General features: G+C 41.8%; 1 protein-coding gene across 3 annotated transcripts in view; it reads left to right on the top strand.

Annotated features, from left to right (window-relative positions):
• PIP5K1B (phosphatidylinositol-4-phosphate 5-kinase type 1 beta) overlaps positions 1-19668 on the top strand; it is a 328239-nt gene that overhangs the window by 149671 nt on the left and 158900 nt on the right. For 2 of the 3 annotated variants that reach the window (XM_060155009.1, XM_060155006.1), the window contains exon 4: positions 13221-13351. The exons of the other annotated variant lie outside the window; for it this stretch is intronic. In XM_060155009.1, the coding sequence (XP_060010992.1) occupies positions 13221-13351 (131 nt within the window). The remainder of the gene's footprint in view (positions 1-13220; positions 13352-19668) is intronic. 3 annotated transcript variants of the gene reach the window in all.

Genomic DNA, 19668 nt, shown 5'->3' with positions numbered 1-19668 from the left:
TAGGTAGGTTTATTCCTAGATATTTTATTCTTTTTGTTGCAATGGAAAATGGGAGTGTTTTCTTAATTTCACTTTCAGATTTTTCATCATGAGTGTATAGGAATGCTAGAGATTTCTGTGTATTAACTATGTATCCTGCTACTTTACCAAATTCATTGATTAGCTCTAGTAGTTTTCTGGTATCATCTCTAGGATTCTCTATGTATAGTATCATGGCATCTGCAAACAGTGACAGCTTTACTTCTTTTTTTCCAGTTTAGATTCCTTTTATTTCTTTTTCTTCTCTGATTGCTGTGGCTAAAACTTCCAATACTATGTTGAATACTAGTGGTGACAGTGGGCAACCTTGTCTTGTTCCTGATCTTAGTGGAAATGGTTTCAGTTTTTCACCACTGAGGACGATGTTGGCTGTGGGTTTGTCATATATGGGCTTTATTATGTTGAGGAAAGTTCCCTCTATGCCTCCTTTCTGGAGGGTTTTACCATAAATGGGTGTCGAATTTTGTCGAAAGTTTTCCCTGCATCTATTGAGATGATCATATGGTTTTTCTTCTTCAATTTGTTAATATGGTTTATCACATTGATTGATTTGCATGTATTGAAGAATCCTTGCATTCCTGGAATACACCACTTGCTCGTGGTGTATGATCCTTTTAATGTGCTGTTGGATTCTGTCTGCCAGTATTTTGTTGAGGATTTTTGCATCTACGTTCATCAGTGATATTGGCCTGTAGTTTTCTTTCTTTGTGACATCTTTGTCTGGTTTTGGTATCAGGGTGATGGTGGCCTCATAGAATGAGTTTGGGAGTGTTCCTCCCTCTGCTATATTTTGGAAGACTTTGAGAAGGATAGGTGTTAGCTCTTCTCTAAATGTTTGATAGAATTCGCCTGTGAAGCCATCTGGTCCTGGGCTTTTGTTTGTTGGAAGATTTTTAATCACAGTTTCAATTTCAGTGCTTGTGATTGGTCTGTTCATTTTTTCTGTTCCTTCCTGGTTCAGTCTCGGAAGGTTGTGCATTTCTAAGAATTTGTCCATTTCTTCCAGGTTGTCCATTTTATTGGCATAGAGTTGCTTGTAGTAATCTCATAATCCTTTGTATTTCTGCAGTGTCAGTTGTTACCTCTCCTTTTTCATTTCTAATTCTATTGATTTGAGTCTTCTCTCTTTTTTTCTTGATGAGTCTGGCTAATGGTTTATCAATTTTGTTTATCTTTAAGAACTGGCTTTTAGTTTTATTGATCTTTGCTATCGTTTCCTTCCTTTCTTTTTCATTTATTTCTGATCTGATCATTATGATTTCTTTCCTTCTGCTAACTTTGGGATTTTTTTTGTTCTTCTTTCTCTAATTGCTTTAGGTGTAAGGTTAGGTTGTTTATTTGAGATGTTTCTTGTTTCTTAAGGTAGGATTGTATTGCTATAAACTTCCCTCTTAGAACTGCTTTTGCTGCATCCCATAGCTTTTGGGTCGTCGTGTCTCCATTGTCATTTGTTTCTAGGTATTTTTTGATTTCCTGTTTGATTTCCTCAGTGATCCCTTGGTTATTAAGTAGTGTATTGTTTAGCATCCATGTATTTGTATTTTTTTTACAGTTTCTTTTTCCTGTAATTGATATCTAGTCTCATAGCATTGTGGTTGGAAAAGATACTTGATACGATTTCAATTTTCTTAAATTTACCAAGGCTTGATTTGTGACCCAAGATATGATCTATCCTGGAGAATCTTCCATGAGCACTTGAGAAGAAAGTGTATTCTGTTGTTTTTGGATGGAATGTCCTATAAATATCAATTCAGTCCATCCTGTTTAATGTATCATGTAAAGCTTGTTTTCCTTATTTATTTTCATTTTGGATGATCTGTCCATTGGTGACAGTGGGGTGTTTAAGTCCCCTGGTATGATTGTGTTACTGTCGATTTTATGGCTGTTAGTATTTGCCTTATGTATTGAGGTGCTCCTATGTCGGGTTCATAAATATTTACAATTGTTATATCTTCTTCTTGGACTGATTCCCTGATGATTATGTAGTGGCCTTCTTTGTCTCTTGTAATATATTTTTTTTAAAGTCTATATTGTGTGATATGAGAATTGTTACTCCAGCTATCTTTTGATTTCCGTTTGCATGGAATATCTTTTTCCATCCCCTCACTTTCAGTCCGTATGTGTCCCTAGGTCTGAAGTGGCTCTCTTGTAGACAGCATATATACGGGTCTTGTTTTTGTATCCATTCAGCCAGTCTATGTCTTTTGGTTGGAGCACTTAATCCATTTACATTTAAGGTAATTATCGATATGTATGTTCCTATTCCCATTTTCTTAATTGTTTTGGGTTCGTTATTGTAGGTCTTTTCCTTCTCTTGTGTTTCCTGCCTAGAGAAGTTCCTTTAGCATTTGTTGTAAAGCTGGTTTGGTGGTGCTGAATTTTCTTAGCTTTTGCTTGTCTGTAAAGGTTTTAATTTCTCCATCAAATCTGAATGAGATCTTTGCTAGGTCGAGTAATCTTGGTTGTAGGTTTTTCCCCTTCATCGCTTTAAATGTGTCCTGCCACTCCCTTCTGGCTTGCAGAGTTTCTGCTGAAAGATCAGCTGTTATCCTTATGGGGATTCCCTTGTGTGTTATTTGTTGTTTTTCCCTTGCTGCTTTTAATATTTGTTCTGTGTATTTAATGTTTGATAGTTTGATTAATATGGGTCTTAGTGTGTTTCTCCTTGGATTTATCCTGTATGGGACTCTCTGTGCTTCCTGGACTTGATTAACTATTTCCTTTCCCATATTAGGGAAGTTTTCAACTATAATCTCTTCATATATTTTCTCAGTCCCTTTCCTTTTCTCTTCTTCTTCTGGGACCCCTATAACTTAAATGTTGGTGCATTTAATGTTGTCCCAGATGTCTCTGAGACTGTCCTCAATTCTTTTCATTCTTTTTTCTTTATTCTGCTCTGTAGTAGTTATTTCCACTGTTTTATCTTCCAGGTCACTTATCTGTTCTTCTGCCTCAGTTATTCTGCTATTGATCCCTTCTAGAGAATTTTAAATTTCATTTAGTGTGTTTTTCATCACTGTTTGTTTGCTCTTTAGTTCTTCTGGGTCTTTGTTAAACTTTTCTTGTATTTTCTCCATTCTATTTCCAAGACTTTGGATCATCTCTACTATCATTATTCAGAATTCTTTTTCAGGTAGACTGCCTATTTCCTCTTCATTTTTTAGGTCTGGTGGGTTTTTACCTTGCTCCTTTCTCTGCTGTGTGTTTCTGTCTTCTCATTTTGCTTAACTTACCGTGTCTGGGGTCTCCTTTTCACAAGCTGCATGTTCGTAGTTCCCGTTGTTTCTGGTATCTGCCCCTAGTGGCTAATGTTGGTTCAGTGGGTTGTGTAGGCTTCCTGGTGGAGGGGACTAGTGCTTGTGTGTGGTAGATGAGGCTGCATATTGTCTTTCTAGTGCACAGGTCCATGTCTGGTGGTGTGTTTTGGGATGTCTGTGGCCATATGATTTTAGGCAGCCTCTCTGCTAATGGGTGGGGTTTTGTTCCTGTCTTGCTAGTTGTTTGGCATAGGGTGTCCAGCACTGTACCTTGCTGGTCATTGATTGGAGCTGGGTCTTGGCGTTGAGATGGAGATCTCTGGGAGATTTTCGCCATTTGATATTATGTGGAGCTTGGAGGTCTCTGGTGGACCAGTGTCCTCAACTTGGCTCTCCTACCTCAGAGGCACAGCCCTGACGCCTGGCTGGAGCACCAAGAGTCTGTCATCCACACGGCTCAGAATAAAAGGGAGAAAAAGAAAGAAAGAAAGAAAGAAGAAGATAAAATGAAATAAAATAATGTTATTAAAATAAAAAATAATTATGAAAAAAAATTATTTAAGTAATAAAGAATAAAAAGAAAGAAGAGAGCAACCAAACCAAAAAACAAATCCACCAATGATAACAGGCGATAAAAACTATACTAAAACAAACAAACAAAAAAAGCCAGACAGAACCCTAGGACAAATGATAAAAGCAAAGCTATAGAGACAAAATCACACACAGAAGCATACACATACACACTCACAAAAAGAAAAAGGGAGTATATATATATCTATCTCGTTGCTCCCAAAGTCCACCTCCTCAATTTGGGATGATTCGTTGTCTGTTCAGGTATTCCACAGATGCAGGGTACATCAGGTTGATTGTGGAGATTTAATCCGCTGCCCCTGAGGCTGCTGGGAGAGATTTCCCTTTCTCTTCTTTGTTCGCACAGCTCCCTGGGCTCAGCTTTGGATTGGGCCCCGCCTCTGCGTGTAGGTCGCTGGAGGGCGTCTGTTCTCCGCTCAGACAGGACGGGGTTAAAGGAACCGCTGATTCTCGGATTCTGGCTCACTCAGGCCGGGTGGAGGGAGGGGCACGGATGCGGATCAAGCCTGCGGTGGCAGAGGCCGTGACGTTGCACCAGCCTGAGGCTTGCTGTGCGTTCTCCCGGGGAAGTTGTCCCTGGATCATGGGACCCCGGCAGTGGCGGGCTGCAGAGGCTCCCCGGAAGGGGGGTGTGGAGAGTGGCCTGTGCTCGCACACAGGCTTCTTGGTGGCGGCAGCAGCAGCCTTAGCGTCTCGTGCCCGTCTCTGGGGTCCGCGCTGTTAGCCGCGGCTCGCACCCGTCTCTGGAGCTCCTTTAAGCAGCACTCTAAATCCCCTCTCCTCGTGCACCGGGAAACAAAGAGGAAAGAAAAAGTCTCTTGCCTCTTCGGCAGGTCCAGACTTTTCCCCGGACTCCCTCCAGGCTAGCCGTGGTGTGCTAACCCCTTGCAGGCTGTGTTCACGCCGCCAACCCCAGCCCTCTCCCTGCGATCCAACCGAAGCCCGAGCCTCAGCTCCCAGCCCCGCCCGCCCCAGCGGGTGAGCAGACAAGCCTCTCGAGCTGGTGAGTGCCGGTCGGCCCGATCCTCTGTGCGGGAATCTCCCCGCTTTGCCCTCCGCACCCCTGTTGCTGCTCTCTCCTCCGCGGCCCCGAAGCTTTCCCCCTCCGCCACCCGCAGTCTCCGCCCGCGAAGGGCCTTCCTAGTGTGTGGAAACGTTTCCTCCTTCACAGCTCCCTCCCACTGGTGCAGGTCCTGTCCGTATTCTTTTGTCTCTGTTTTATCTTTTTTCTTTTGCCCTACCCAGGTACGTGGGGAGTTTCTTGCCTTTGGGGAGGTCTGAGGTCTTCTGCCAGCGTTTAGTAGGTGTTCTGTAGGAGTTGTTCTACACGTAGATGTACTTCTGATGTATTTGTGGGGAGGAAGGTGATCTCCACGTCTTACTCCTCCGGCATCTTGAAGCTCCTCCATGAATGTGTATCTTTAATATCTCTTTCACCCACTAGACTAGAAACTCTCATGAGAGCAACAACAGTGTCTTTTTTTGGTTTATGCTTTCCCCGACATCTAGCACAGTGCCTAGCTCACAGAAAATTCTCAGATCTTTGTTAAACGAATGAACAGCCTGTGACTGAATGGAGTTTTGAGGGGAAGTCTTCTCTTTGCCTGTGCAACCCTGGAAGAAATGCTGGAGTCAACCCTGAAATAGAGTGTGGTGTGCAGAATCATGAGGACCCCAAAGATGGCCACACCCTAATCTCTAGAGCCTGTGAATATGTTACTTTACATGGCAAAAGGGACTTTGCGGAGGTGATTAAGTTGAAGATCTTGCGATGGGGAAGTGATCTTGGATTATCCAGATGGGCCCAGTGTACTTACAGAGGTACTTGTAAGAGGGAGGCTAGACAGTCAGAATCAGAGGAGGTGTGATGACAAAAACAGAGGGGAGACAAAGAGAGACATTAAGAAAGATTTGAAGATGCTATTGGCTTTGCAAATGGAGGACGGGGCCGCGAGGCAAGGAATATGATTTACCTCTAGAAGCTTGAAGGGACAAGGAACTGGATTCTCATCTACAGCCTATAGCATGCAGCCCTTCCAACACTTTGATTTTAGGACCTCTGACCTCCAGAACTGTAAGGTAATACGTTTGTGTTGTTTGAAGACACAAAGTTTGTGGTCATTTGTTACAGCAGCAGTAGAAAACCAACACAGCAAGGAGGGACTGGAGAAATGGGTTGGGGAACCTGCAGGTGAGAGGCAGTCCCGCCTCCTTTCAGAAAGCTTTAGGCTTGCCTGCTCACAGAGTATCCCATGTCCATAGTCCTACAGCCAGTTTTGTGCAAGCTATCCCTTTCTTTTTCCTTAATTCTCTCATTGGGATGAGCAAGAAATCTCTGCCCTCTTTGCCGAGTTCAGGTTCAGAGACGGGAGGGAGAACCTAGAACTGGACTTGAGCTGTCAGATGGGAAAGAGGGGCCGGGGTCTCCCTGGCTAAGCAAGGATTGTCTCCTCTTACTCTTAAGAGGTGTTACTGAACCATTTGTTTTAATGGCCTTGTTTAAGGTGCTTCTCAGTAAACATCTCTGACTTAGAATTAGCCTCTCTACATCTGTGGTTTTGAGAAAATGGATGTTCTGAGATAAAGAGAAAGCATTAGACCCCCTCCTTGGAAAAAAAATGCACATAGCAGAAAATTTCACACATAGTTGTTAGGGGTTCATGGACCTGTAAGGTCCCCTTGCTCAAAGGGTAGTGTGTGTGTGTTTAGGATCTTTTTTTATGTTGGCATGCAGGAGTCAGTGGGAAGTACGGAGGGTCTAATATCATAGATGGTTTCCGTGTCAAGCTAAGGTACTTGGAGTTAATCCTGTGGTGAGGATACTACAGACCCATTAGAAGGCTTCGAGCAGGATGGTGACAAGATTAGATCTGTGCTTTTTAAAAAATCACCCCGGTAATGTATATATTGGCTATAATCCTGTAATTAGGTTATCAGATCACCTTAGGGAGGAAAATGCTGTTGACTTGAAATGTTTTCATACTTCCTTTTAAAGCCGGTGATATCAGATTGCATATTAAGTGATCTAATTTCATAGACAATGTGCTGTAGAAAGCAGTTTCCTGTAACCAATGTAAGAGCATTAAAATCTTACTGTTGTCGGGATCATTGCTCCCCTAATAGTGGGCTTACATAGACACTTAGTCTCATTGATAGTATCATCATTATTATCTCACGGTTCAAGTACGTCTCGGCTTCAGTCACATCCATCTCCTGCAGAGAAAATTCAGGCAGGTAAAGCAGTGCACACTGGTAGAGCCCTGAACTGGTACTTTCTAGACCAGAATATCACTCCTGGCTCTACCACGTACTAGCCAGGGGACTTAGGTCAAGTTAATCAGCCACAGTTTCTTTATAAAATGGGCATTAAAACCCCACCTACCCACATAACAACTGTGACAACCAAATGCAATCATTAAAAGGTAATATTGTGAAAACCGTAACGTATTATCCAAATGCAAGCTGACCTTAATTTTCTTCTTAGTATTGCCATCATTGCTGAACAAATTTGGGTTAGTAAAGAGGAACTATGAAATTAAGTGTGTGTGGTTTGCCTTTGTGGTGTGGTCTGGTTCTTTCTCCAAGTATCAGAGGCTTTAGAGGTGTTCCTAGTATCCACACAATATGTTGCCTCCACTTAGCCCTTGAAAAAAAACCCCGAATTAAAAATAGACTCTATTTGGCTGTGTTCTGAAATCTAAACCTATATGTTTTCACAGAGGTCAAAGGGGAAATGGTCACATCTCAGCATATTTAGAGCATATGCAAAGCCACACAGAGAAAATTGGAGGCACTGAGTGTGTGTGTGCGCGAACCTGCCAACTCATTACAGACGCACTGCTCTGTTGGTGGCATCCCCGAGGAAGGAGGAGAGTTTTCTCTCAGAGTGTTCAGGGAAAGAATTGCTGGTTCTAGAGGAGCAGACACCGGCACTACACACAGCAGGTTCTTTGTCATCATGATTTACTAGTCTGCTAATCAGAGACTCTCCAGCTAGCATTTCAAAGTGTTCTCGTAATTTTAAAGCACATCTTGCGCAAGAGTGATTGTGTCAGAAAATACTAAGGTTTCTTCCATCCCGGCCACTGAGCCTAATGTCCAATGGGAAAATGTCAGATAATGGGGCCTTTACTGCTGGTGGCTCTAAAGACCACATGCCACAGTGAATACAAGCGGACGTTTCCATGAAATAGACAAGATGCTTTTTAATTATACCCAAACACGTCAATGCTAAAATATTTAATTTTACACAAAGATGGGGAGGAGGAAACCTTGAGGTGACGATCCTCCTTTGGCAGCAGAATATCTCCTTTTGTTTCTACCTCCCAACGTTATCAGTAGTGACCTTAACAATGGAGTTCATACGGGTTTACCAAGTGGTTTACAGGTTTTTCTTACGCTTACCCATGGTTGGGTGTGATTAGAAGCAAACAAAATATTTTATCCCTATTTTCATCAAGAGGAATGGCTCCCACAGAGCTGCTTCCTTTGCTGAGGTCAAACAGCCAGACTTAAGACAGAGCTTCCAACTCTGATTCCAGGCTCATTTTGAAAAAAAAAAAAAAAAGAAACACTGAAGCAGCGCAGGTTTTGCAGCCAGACTACCACGCGCTAACAATGTGAGTGGGGCAAGTCAGTTAACTTTGCTGAGCCTTAGATCCCCACGGGTAGAATGGGTGTGATTGTCGCTACCCTTCAGTGTCCTTGAAAGGCTTAAATGAGGTCAGAGATTCTAACATGTACTTTATAACTTGGACTCAGGAGCCATACTCCCCAGGTATGAGTCCCAGCTCCACCTCTTCACTAGCTGTGTGACCTAGTGTAAGTTACTAAACCTTCCTGAGTCAGTAAGATGGAGATAATAATAGTACCTACCTCACAGGGTCGTTGCGAAGATACAAGAGTTAATGTAACCAAAAGCACTTAGAGTAGTGCCTGCCTTTTTGTAATCATTCTATAAGTGTGTGCTATGATTATGGTAGGTTGTGATTATAATTGTTGTTATCTATATATTAAGTGCCTGGCACAAATAGTTGATCAAAAAAGATTAACTTTATTATGATTTCTTTTATATCTCTCTTCAAAGCACTTGCATTTTAAGGAGCCTGAAAGGAAAGGAATAGTATTACAAGTCTGGTTTTTGGTTTAACTAAACAGATGTCAGCGGGGTCCTTTCCAAAATCTTATTCCTTCGGGGATTCAAAATTTAATCCTATACCACGGGACAGAGATTTTTTTAATGCTCCTTAGAGCAAGAGCACATGCTTGAGCGTCACCGCAGACCTTCAGAATCAGAAGTTCTGGAGATGCAACCCGTAAGTCGCCTTTCTTTTTTTCAGTGCCTGATGACTTTTTTTTAAGACTTGCTTCTTAGAGTAGTTGTAGGTTAACAGCAAAATTGAGAGGAAGGTACAGAGGTTTCCCATACACCCCCTGTACCCACACATGCACAGCCTCCCATTATCAGCATCCCCTGCCAGAGGGGTGCACTGTTACAACCGATGAACCCACGTGGACACATCATAATCACCCAAAGTCCATAGTTTACATTAGGGTTCACTCTGGGTGGTGTACATTCTGTGGGTTTAGACAAATGCATAATTATGTGCATCCGTCACAAAGGTATCCTGCAGAGTCTTTTCCCTGCCCTGAAAATCCTCTGTGCTCCACCTCCCCTCCCCCAGCCCCTGGCAACCACTGATCTTTACACTGTCTCTGTAGTTGTGCTTTCAGTCTGTTTTAACAAGTGTCCCAGTGAATCCCCGACTTGCTAAGGTTTGAAAATACCAGATATATCCTCCTGCACCTTTGACTACCCTCTGTTCCTGGGGGTGTGGGAGGGGGGACGTGGTGGGTGGTTGACCAAGAATTGGGTACTCCATGTTTGACAGATGTTCCAGTCCAAGAAGCCCTAAGTGACTGAATTCAGCAGAAATCCAGGTAGTTCTGGAAGCAGAGTCAGGGTGGGGTGCGGGGAAGGAAAAGCAATTTGAGAGCATGTGAGTCTGTTGATAGGTCTGGAACAGAACGTTTCGGGATGTTGGGTCCTCTGGAAAATGCTGATGTCATGTCTTGTGCCGTACTGCCCTGAGTGATGGATAGAAGAGAAATCTCTTGAATTTTTATGTGAGGTTAAAATGAGAAAAATTCATTTCAGCCTTCAGAAGTCAGAGCTATCGGTACAAAAGGTCATTGATGCCAATTGGCATTGCTGAGCTCAGAGCAGGAGCATTAAAATAGCAACTTTTTGTTTTTTAAGCACTGGTTGCACTATTTGGGCTTGACTCTCAGTCTTTTGCCATCTTGCTCTGGAATCATAAGTAAAAAAGAAAAACACCAAGATGTTTCTCTTACCTCCTGCAGGGACAGGGGTAGGTAGTTTTCCTCACCCTAAGGGTGGTGTAATATTTGCAGTGAAGTAAGCAGAGCGATTCAATGATGACTCCATGGGAAAGTGATTGTTACTGCTTGTAGAGTGGAGGTGCCTGAGCGGTATAAATGATCGTGGCCATTTCAAGGGGAGTTAGCAAGTATTTACTGGGGACCTCGCCCTGTGCAAAATGTGGTTTGTTTGGGGTTCAACCTTGGTTGACAGGATTACTGAACCTTGGGAGAGGAAACCCGTCTCAGGGGAGGGGGGGTGGATTGGTTGTAAGATAAAATTTAGTTTGGTGCCGTATATACTGTGTTTGTGATGATAGAGTCGCATCCAAGTAGGTTTAAAACGTCTGAGAGTCATATGCATAGAGCCGTTAGTTCCAGTATTTGAAGCCATTAGGAATAGATTGATTGCATAATTAAGGAAATCTAAGGATCAAGGATCAAACTTTTAGGGGCACTGCAGTTATAACAAATAAAATATGAGGGGCTTCCCTGGTGGTACAGTGGTTGGGAGTCCGCCTGCCGATGCAGGGGACACGGGTTCATGCCCCGGTCCGGGAGGATCCCACGTGCCGCGGAGCGGCTGGGCCCGTGAGCCATGGCCGCTGAGCCTGCGCGTCCGGAGCCTGTGCTCTGCAATGGGAGAGACCACAGCAGTGAGAGGCCCGTGTACTGCAAAAAAAAATACAAATAAATAAATTAAAAATATGAGAAGTTAGTGAAGACACGAGAGACTATCAGAAGAGGTAGAAGTGGGCCCAGGACCATGTTCTATCATAGAAATCAAGAGGATACATTTTTTCAAGGAGATATGTTTTTTGACGTTAAAAGCAAGAAGTAAAAAAAAAAACATGTGGGAAAGTGGAGATGGGTCTTAGATTTGCTAAGTGAAAACGATAACTCAAAAGGAATTTTTTTTTATAAAACAGATGATCTTTATTACATTCATTTAAGGCATGATTTCTCAACCTCAGCACTAATGATATTTGGGGCTCGATAATTCTTCGTTATGAGCTGTCCTGTGCACTGCAGGATGTTTAGCAGTGTCCCTGGCCTCTACCCACTAGATGCCAGTAGTAACACCACCACCATCAGTTATGACAACCAAAAAATGTCTCCAGACAATGTCACATGTCCCTGGTTGAGAACCACTGATTTATTTATTTAGCTCCTGCTGTGTACATGGTACTACATTAAACACTGCAAGGCATAAAAATATGCCACACTTTCACCCTTAAGAGGAATGCATTCTGATTTTCCTAAATTGAGTTATTCTGCTATTTCTCCTATTATGTTGGTTAAAAGTATTTATGTACACATGCACATTTATGTATACACACACACACACACACGTATGTTATTCCTCCAAGATAACATTGTCAATTTAATTGTGGATTAATATTAGAAAAGTAGTAAATTGGAAATATTGGTGTTCCAATGCTATGTGTTTTATCATAGATCAGTGAAGGAAATTTTGATTATGGACCCATGGCAAAACGAGTAAGCAGTTTTCAAATCAAACTTTATATATTCCATTTGCATTTCTCTAATGATTAATCATGTTGAGCATTCTTTTGTGTGTTTGTTTGCAATCTGTATATCTTCTTTGGAGAAATGTCTATTTAGGTCTTCTGTATCACCTCACACCAGTCAGAATGGCCATCATCAAAAAAATCTACAAACAATGCTGGAGAGGGTGTGGAGAAAAGGGAACCCTCTTGCCCTGTTGGTGGGAATGTAAATTGATACAGCCACTATGGAGAACAGTATGGAGGTTCCTTAAAAAACTAAAACTAGAACTACCATACGACCCAGCAATCCCACCACTGGGCATATACCCTGAGAAAACCATAATTCAAAAAGGGTCATGTTCACTGCAGCTCTATTTACAATAGCCAGGGCATGGAAACACCCTAAGTGTCCTTGGACAGATGAATGGATAAAGAAGATGTGGCACATATATACAATGGAATATTACTCAGCCATAAAAGGAACAAAACTGAGTTATTCTTAGTGAGGTGGATGGACCTAGAGTGTGTCCTATAGAGTGAAGTAAGTCAGAAAGAGAAAAACAAATACCATATGCTAACACGTATATATGGAATCTAAAAAAATTTAAAAAAATAAAGGTCATGAAGAACCTAGGGGCAGGATGGGAATAAAGACGCAGATGTAGAGAACGGACTTGAGGATACGGGGAGGGGGAAGGGAAAGCTGGGACAAAGTGAGAGAGTGGCATGGACATATATACACTACCAAACGTAAAATAGATAGCTAGTGGGAAGCAGCCGCATAGCAGAGGGAGATCAGCTCGGTGCTTTGTGACCACCTAGAGGGGTGGGATAGGGAGGATGGGAGGGAGGGAGACGCAAGAGGGAAGAGATATGGGAACATATGTATATGTATAACTGATTCACTTTGTTATAAAGCAGAAACTAACACACCATTGTAAAGCAATTATACTACAATAAAGATGTTTAAAAAATTTTTTATATATTCCAAAGGCTCAAATTATTTTTTGCTCTCTCATTTCTTATGAAGACAAACACTCTTCCTCATCCATAGGTATGTTACAGAACTTCTGATTTTTTTAAAACTGCAATGGTATCAAGTATCCTTTGGTAGAAATTATAATTCTATATATTGCAAGTGTTCTACCAAGTTTCTAAGTTCTTAATAAAAGAAAGATGGAGATTTTGGACTGTAATTTGACCTTAGGAACATTTATAGGAATAATTACCACCGAAATAATTTCATGGCAAGAAGTGTCCTTGATGTTTGGAAAGTACTCTCCCTTAAAAGAAGCAGCCTGTCATCTTTCCAAACCTAGCTTCCTCTTTGCTTAGGAACAAGAAAGGAAATCTAACCTCGCTCTCCTGTTTTTGCTGCTTGTGACATTGAGCAAGGCCCCAACTACTGAGGCTAACGCCGAAATCCTTGTTGTCCCTGCAGACTGCATCATCTGCTATCAAAGGTGCTATTCAGCTGGGAATAGGATACACAGTGGGTAATCTCACCTCCAAGCCAGATCGAGATGTTCTCATGCAAGACTTCTATGTGGTGGAAAGTGTGTTCCTACCCAGGTAAGAACGTTGTTACTTGTGATGTTTTCCATGCTAAGGAAGCTTCGTTGTGACATCTCCATATTGAAGACTTTTCTACCAGTACAAGACTTTATTATCCATGCCTGTGTACATCGTGTACTGATGTTCATGTTAGACCTTTGGCTTGCCCAAAAGCAATCCAAATGATTAGTACTTTCGGTTGCGTCAGGGGTCTTGCATTTGTATGTGGTGATGGTAAATAGGGTTCATCCTTTGGGCCAGTTGTAATTAATTAGTTGTGATAATGCTTAGAAGACCCTATGGAGAAAGACTCTGAGATTCAGTGGGAAAGAGTACAGTAATCACAGAGTAATGTCTGCATAGGTTTAGAAAAAGAGGGCACCCAAGACGCAGCAGCTGGTGCCGAGTTTTTGCTAGCCCTAATTTAAAAGATGAGTTGGGGGATGCGCGTTTGGGCCTCCTGTCTGAGTACACTCATGTATCTCCTCTTTTAACTTTCCTCCAGAAAGCTTATGAGGATCCCCCTATTTTGATGCCATATTTGCAAAAACACCCAAGTTACCCATACATATCACGTCTAACTTTATTATACTGGGCGGGGGGAAATCAAACTAATAAGTCTGAGATGGATGGGTAGGGATGGTTGCACAACAATACGAATGGACATAATGCCACTTAACTATGCATTTTAAAATGGTTAAGATGGTAAGCTTTGTGTTATACATGCTCTACCAAAATAAATAAATAAATAATTTATAAGTCTATTACTAGCTTAACATAGGAAAAGAACTACTCATGATTAAATTGGAAATGTAGCTACTACAGACAGGACTTTTCAAAAAAATAAAAATATTTGATTTGGGGGCTTGGGGCCAATTATATTTTCTTTGGGGCTATGAGGATTGACTTGTCATTTATTTTAAAGTAACTGTTTCTCTCCAAAATAAGCCAATTTTATTATCAATTATTATTTGGCTTGAGTGAGAATGGTTGGACTGACACTTTTCCTCTCAGTGTTCTCATTGTCTTATTTTTTCAAAAAACCTTCAGGGAGATGGTACTTACATTTATTTCTATGTCCAGGTGTCAACTGCCTAGAAATAAAACCTTTAGGTGAGGGTGTCCATGTAGCCACAACAGAGCTCATGGATAAAAGAAAGTCAGCTATGAACCCAGACAGCTTCATTTTGCTTTAAATGCTCTGGGCTGAAGAACAAAGTTGGTCTATGCAAGTTTTAAAGTTTGCTTCTCTAGGTTTCCGTAGCAGCCACAAGAACTAGTTTCCATGCAGAAAATGGACAACCCCAAGGCCTAAGATATAATCCTGTCTGCTCATGACACTGCTCTTCTTTCTATAGCTGGAAAATGTCTGTTGTGTTTGTTTTTAACAACCTATCATTCCAAAACAGTATGTATTAACTATTATTTCTCTTTAAAGTCAGGAGGTTATGAGTTTATCTTAATCTTTTGGTATGTTCTGTTAGGCTCAAATTCCTGTGAATCAGGCTCAAAGTCCTGTAAATGTGTTTCCAGAATATTCTAATTCTCATGGTGTTCTAGGGCCTCTACCCAAATATTCCAACCTTATTTTTTTCTTCCACTGCAAAGAACAAGAGGAGCAGAGGCCTTTTGTAAGAGGCTGGCTGGCAGTGAGTTCAGGATGCCGGAGCAGTTACAGCTCAAGATGGGTGTACACAGAAGGGCAGGCTGCTGCATCCTGGCTGATCTTTTCTTCTCATAGTGTCCAATCAACAGAGCCAACCATTGATGGGAACCGCAGGAAGGCATGGCCCAAGCATACAGTCCCCAGGCCGGCAGCATCAGCATCATCTGGAACTCGTTAGAAATGCAGATTCTTGGGCTCCCCCCAGATCAACAAAATCAGATACTCTGGGTCTGGGACCCAGGAATCTGTTTTAACAGTTGCTCCAGGTGATTCTAAGCACATAAAAGTTTGAGAACCACCGAGCTAGCACATTGCTTCCCATTTTAGGGTGACAGTCGTTCTAGTTGATACCAAGTTTTGTTCTTGGAGCTCATAAAACCCTAAATGATTTTTTTCTTTTTTTTTTTTTTTTTTTGCGGTACGCGGGCCTCTCACTGTTGTGGCCTCTCCCGTTGTGGAGCACAGGCTCCGGATGCGCAGGCTCAGCGGCCATGGCTCACGGGCCCAGCCGCTCCACGGCATGTGGGATCTTCCCGGACCGGGGCACGAACCCGTGTCCCCTGCATCGGCAGGTGGACTCTCAACCACTGCACCACCAGGGAAGCCCCCTAAATGATTTTTTAATTAATATCTTAAATATCAAAATTACATCTGTTTAGCAACTGAATTGTACATGACACTGTATGAGATACGTACAACAAGGAGCACATAACTGAGGTCTTCATAGGCTCTTTTAGGCCCTTTGAGTGCCTTGATTCCTTTTGTTCACTGACAGTTTTTCATAAGCATACTGCATCGTTATGATTAAGACAAGAATGAGAGTTTTTTTCACCTTTTTATTCAGGAGTAAGAAACCAGAGTTGGACCTCGCTGGCTTCTGTATCTTTGACCTTAACTCTATATTCCAGGATAGCAACAGCAGCCGCTGAATGGCACACATGTCACTGGTGAGGGGCACCTAACTGACCCTATTTAGAGGAGTCCATTGTCGCATTTAAAATATATCATTTAAAGCATATATAGCTTTTAAATGTCAATATGACATTAAATGTTTGATTCAGGCAAGAATTTCTTTCAGCAGATACTGTATTGTTTGTTTAAAGAACATATGTGCTCCAGATGCATTTATATGAAACAGAAGAAACTTACTTGGGGTCTTGTCTCAGTTTCCTCATCTGGGATCAGTTTCTTCATTGGTTTAGCAAAGGGATTGGACCCAGTATTTCTCAATGGAGGTGCTATTGGCTTTTTTTGGATGAGTTAATTCTTTGTGCAAGACTGCACATTTGTCAACCCCAGGCCATGCCAGTAATTGTAGCAATCAAAATGCCCCCCAAAGTGATGGATAAATTCAGTATCTTGATCATGGTGGTGGTTTCACTGGTATATGCATATGTGAAGATTAATAAACTTTATTGTATGTCATTTAAAACTCAGTAAAGGGGCCAAATAATGCTCCTTCCCTACCTACCCATATGCCTGTGGATGAGTAGAGAAAGGTGGGCAGGACTGGCCCTTGTTGAAGCGACTGAAACATTCTGAAGTCTCTGGTGGCTCTAAAATTCAATGCATTTATCTGGGTCATAGAACTAATTGATTAGGGTACCTTGAGATGTTTTAATTTACCACTGCTAGGAAGCTGCTGGTTCTGTTTCCCTTAGCAACAAAGTGCATTGTGTTATTTTTTTATTTCTTTATTTTAAAGTGGCTCAAAGTTATTTTCAGATATTATGTACTTGCACTACAGATTATTTCATTTTGTAGCTGGAGAAAGCTCTGGACCTGTTTAAGACTTGAAGGATGATATAATACCCTTTTCAACTATCTGGTTCCATGATATTCCAAGGTCACAAAGTAGATGAGTAAGAGAACCATGGTCATATCTTAGTCTTTTGACCCCAAATTCTGTGCCATGATCAGAAACTCAGGGTTGCAGATAAATATTCCCATGTAAATGGAATTAGGAAGAAAGAGGATGTTTTATAATGTTTCTACCATGTAAACCTGAACCTGAACTGGCAACAGGAGGCAAAGTTTATGTGCCAACTATGGAGCAAGCATAGTTTTATTAATAATATTTATATAATATGCATTATTCAATTATTGTTATTACTTTCATCTTTGCCATAAAAAAGCCATTTTATATATGAAGTAACTAAGGCCCTGGGAACCAATGTGATAAACCAAAAAATGGTAAAGCCAGGATTTGAACTCCGGGGTGGCTGGCTCCAAAGTTTTGTTTCTCCCGACACTATGGTGATAAAGCACAGGAACAGTATTTCTGCATTTTTGAATCAAAAAAAAATCTAGAATTATGAAACTAAATCTACCTGTCTGGCCCCTTGACAATGAGCTTGAATCCGTCCCTCTGCTCCTCTGCAGGAGACACCATCACTGCCTTCTCTGGAAAGCTGGCAATAAAAGTTTATATATCTTTCCATATTCAAGAATAATTATCTAACCAAAGACTTTGTAAAACTCTCCTGAATTTTCATCTCCTCACTTATGAAATGGAGTTTAGCTTGCTGTGAGGACCACTGCAAAGCACAGACTGCCCTTAGATTGATGGACGCTCTTTGGGATTTATTTGAATCTCCAGGGAATACCCTCAAAGAGAGGAGAGAATTCCACAGAACTACTGTAAGGGTGAAACATTATTCTAAATGACAAGCAAACATATATGTCAAAGGTCATGTAAGTGTTGTCATATAAGTGTTGCCAGATATCAGTGCTAGACGTTATGGTTTTGACAGACTAGCCAACCACCTGCATTTCAAGTTTCACTGACATAAACTCATCCAAGAATCTGTCTGTACCAGGGGTCAGCACACTACAGCTCAAGAGAAAAAGCTGGCCCCCTGCCTCTTTTTTTAAATAAAGTTTACTTGTAACACAGCCTCGCCCATTCACTTACATATTGTCTGTGGCTCCTTTTGCACTACGACAGCACAGTTGAGTAGTTGCAACAAGACTCTAAAAAGATCGCCAACCCCTGATCTATACAGACATTCCATACCAGGTTTTATATAGATGTGGATAGAACACAAAGCTTCCAGAATATTTTTCTCTGGATTACATGAGAGGTGTGACTGTCACTGGACAAGCCGATAACACAAGGTCCCTTCAAGTCAAAACTTTTTAAATATTTGTTCAACATTTATGTAGCGGGGATGCGGAAAAATGATTTTCTGTCAATAAAAATTATATACCTCTTCCTTTAACTCAAAAATGAAAGATTTATTGCATGCACTGAATATTACATAACATTTTAACTTATTTGAAATTGCCTTGAAAACATAATTTCCCAGTGTGGTAATAACTACTTGAGAAGTTTAACATTTAGATGATGAACAACGATATCACATGTTCCCAGTAAATGACACCCCAGAATGCATTCTTTGGTTTTGGAATTTAAGCTGTCTTCAGCTACTGACTTTTAAAGACTGGCTGTCAGCTGATTCACCTCAAAAGATGGTGCAGCCTCGTGTTTCACAAGGCGGCTCAGGGGTACCCATCACAGATGTGCTCAGCAGAAGGAGGTTGGCACCAGCAGGGGGGTATGTCTGTTATTTTCTTATGTTTGTTTTGTTTTTCCATTCAAGAGCACTGTCTAATTTGGCAAGAGAGAGGACCAATTTCTGTTTCACAGGTTAAATAGTCATATGTGAAACCTGTGCGATCTCTGCCTTGCCTGAGTTGGCAGAGGCAATTAATAATGCTTAAAGCTGCTTCTTCATACCCTGACTTACAAAGGTCTACTTTGAAGACTGGCTGCCACCACTAGTTTGTTACTGGACTGTAGTGTCACTTGTCCAATTGTATTGCACTTAAGTTTTCTTTGTCTCAGTGTCACCATCTGTACATTAGGACAAAGGACCCTTCACTGATCCTGCCTCATGGGAGATGTGGTCATGTTTGCTGTGATGGTTAAATTTATGTGTCACCTTGACTGGCTAAGAGATGCCCAGATAGCTGATAAGACATTATTTCTGGGTGTGTCTGTGAGGATGTTTCTAGAAGAAATTAACATTTGAATCAATAGACTGAGTAAAGAAAATCACCTCACCAGTTTGGGTGGGCATCATCTAATTCGTTGAGGGCCTGAATAGAACAAAGAGGTGGGAAAAGGGCTAATTCACTCCCTGCTTGAGCTGGGACATCCATCTTCTCTTGCCCTGGGACGTCAGCATTCCTGGTTCTTGGGCCTTCAGACTTGGACCAGGCCTTATGCCATTGGCTTTCCTGGTTCTCAGACATTCGGGTTTGGACTGGAATTACACCACCAGCTCTCCTGGACCCCCAGCTTGCATATGGCAGATCGTGGGACTTTTCAACCTCCATAATTGCATGGGCCGATCCCTCATGATAAATCTGTCACCTAGAAGTTGCTGACCCACTTGTTTTGCCAGGAGGCCACAAACCCACTAACTGTCGGTTACAGTTTGAAATCAAGGAAGCTCACCATATATAAAATGCTGCCTCTAAAACCTCAAAGCTCTGGGCCTCAGCTCCAACACTGGACCCCTTAAGGGTCCTGGAGATGCTTAATCAGTTTCACCCCATTGCTTCGCACCACATCTCTCCACCCAGTGCCACCAAAAATGACGCTTGGCTATCAGGCTCTGAAATCACATACACAAAGCTGGGTGTTCACGGTACATACAGATGA

This window comes from Lagenorhynchus albirostris, chromosome 7, assembly GCF_949774975.1.
Source record: "Lagenorhynchus albirostris chromosome 7, mLagAlb1.1, whole genome shotgun sequence".
Classification (NCBI taxonomy): domain Eukaryota; kingdom Metazoa; phylum Chordata; class Mammalia; order Artiodactyla; family Delphinidae; genus Lagenorhynchus; species Lagenorhynchus albirostris.
Note: the sequence above shows the minus strand (reverse complement) of the source record. Positions and strands in the feature narration are given on the sequence as shown.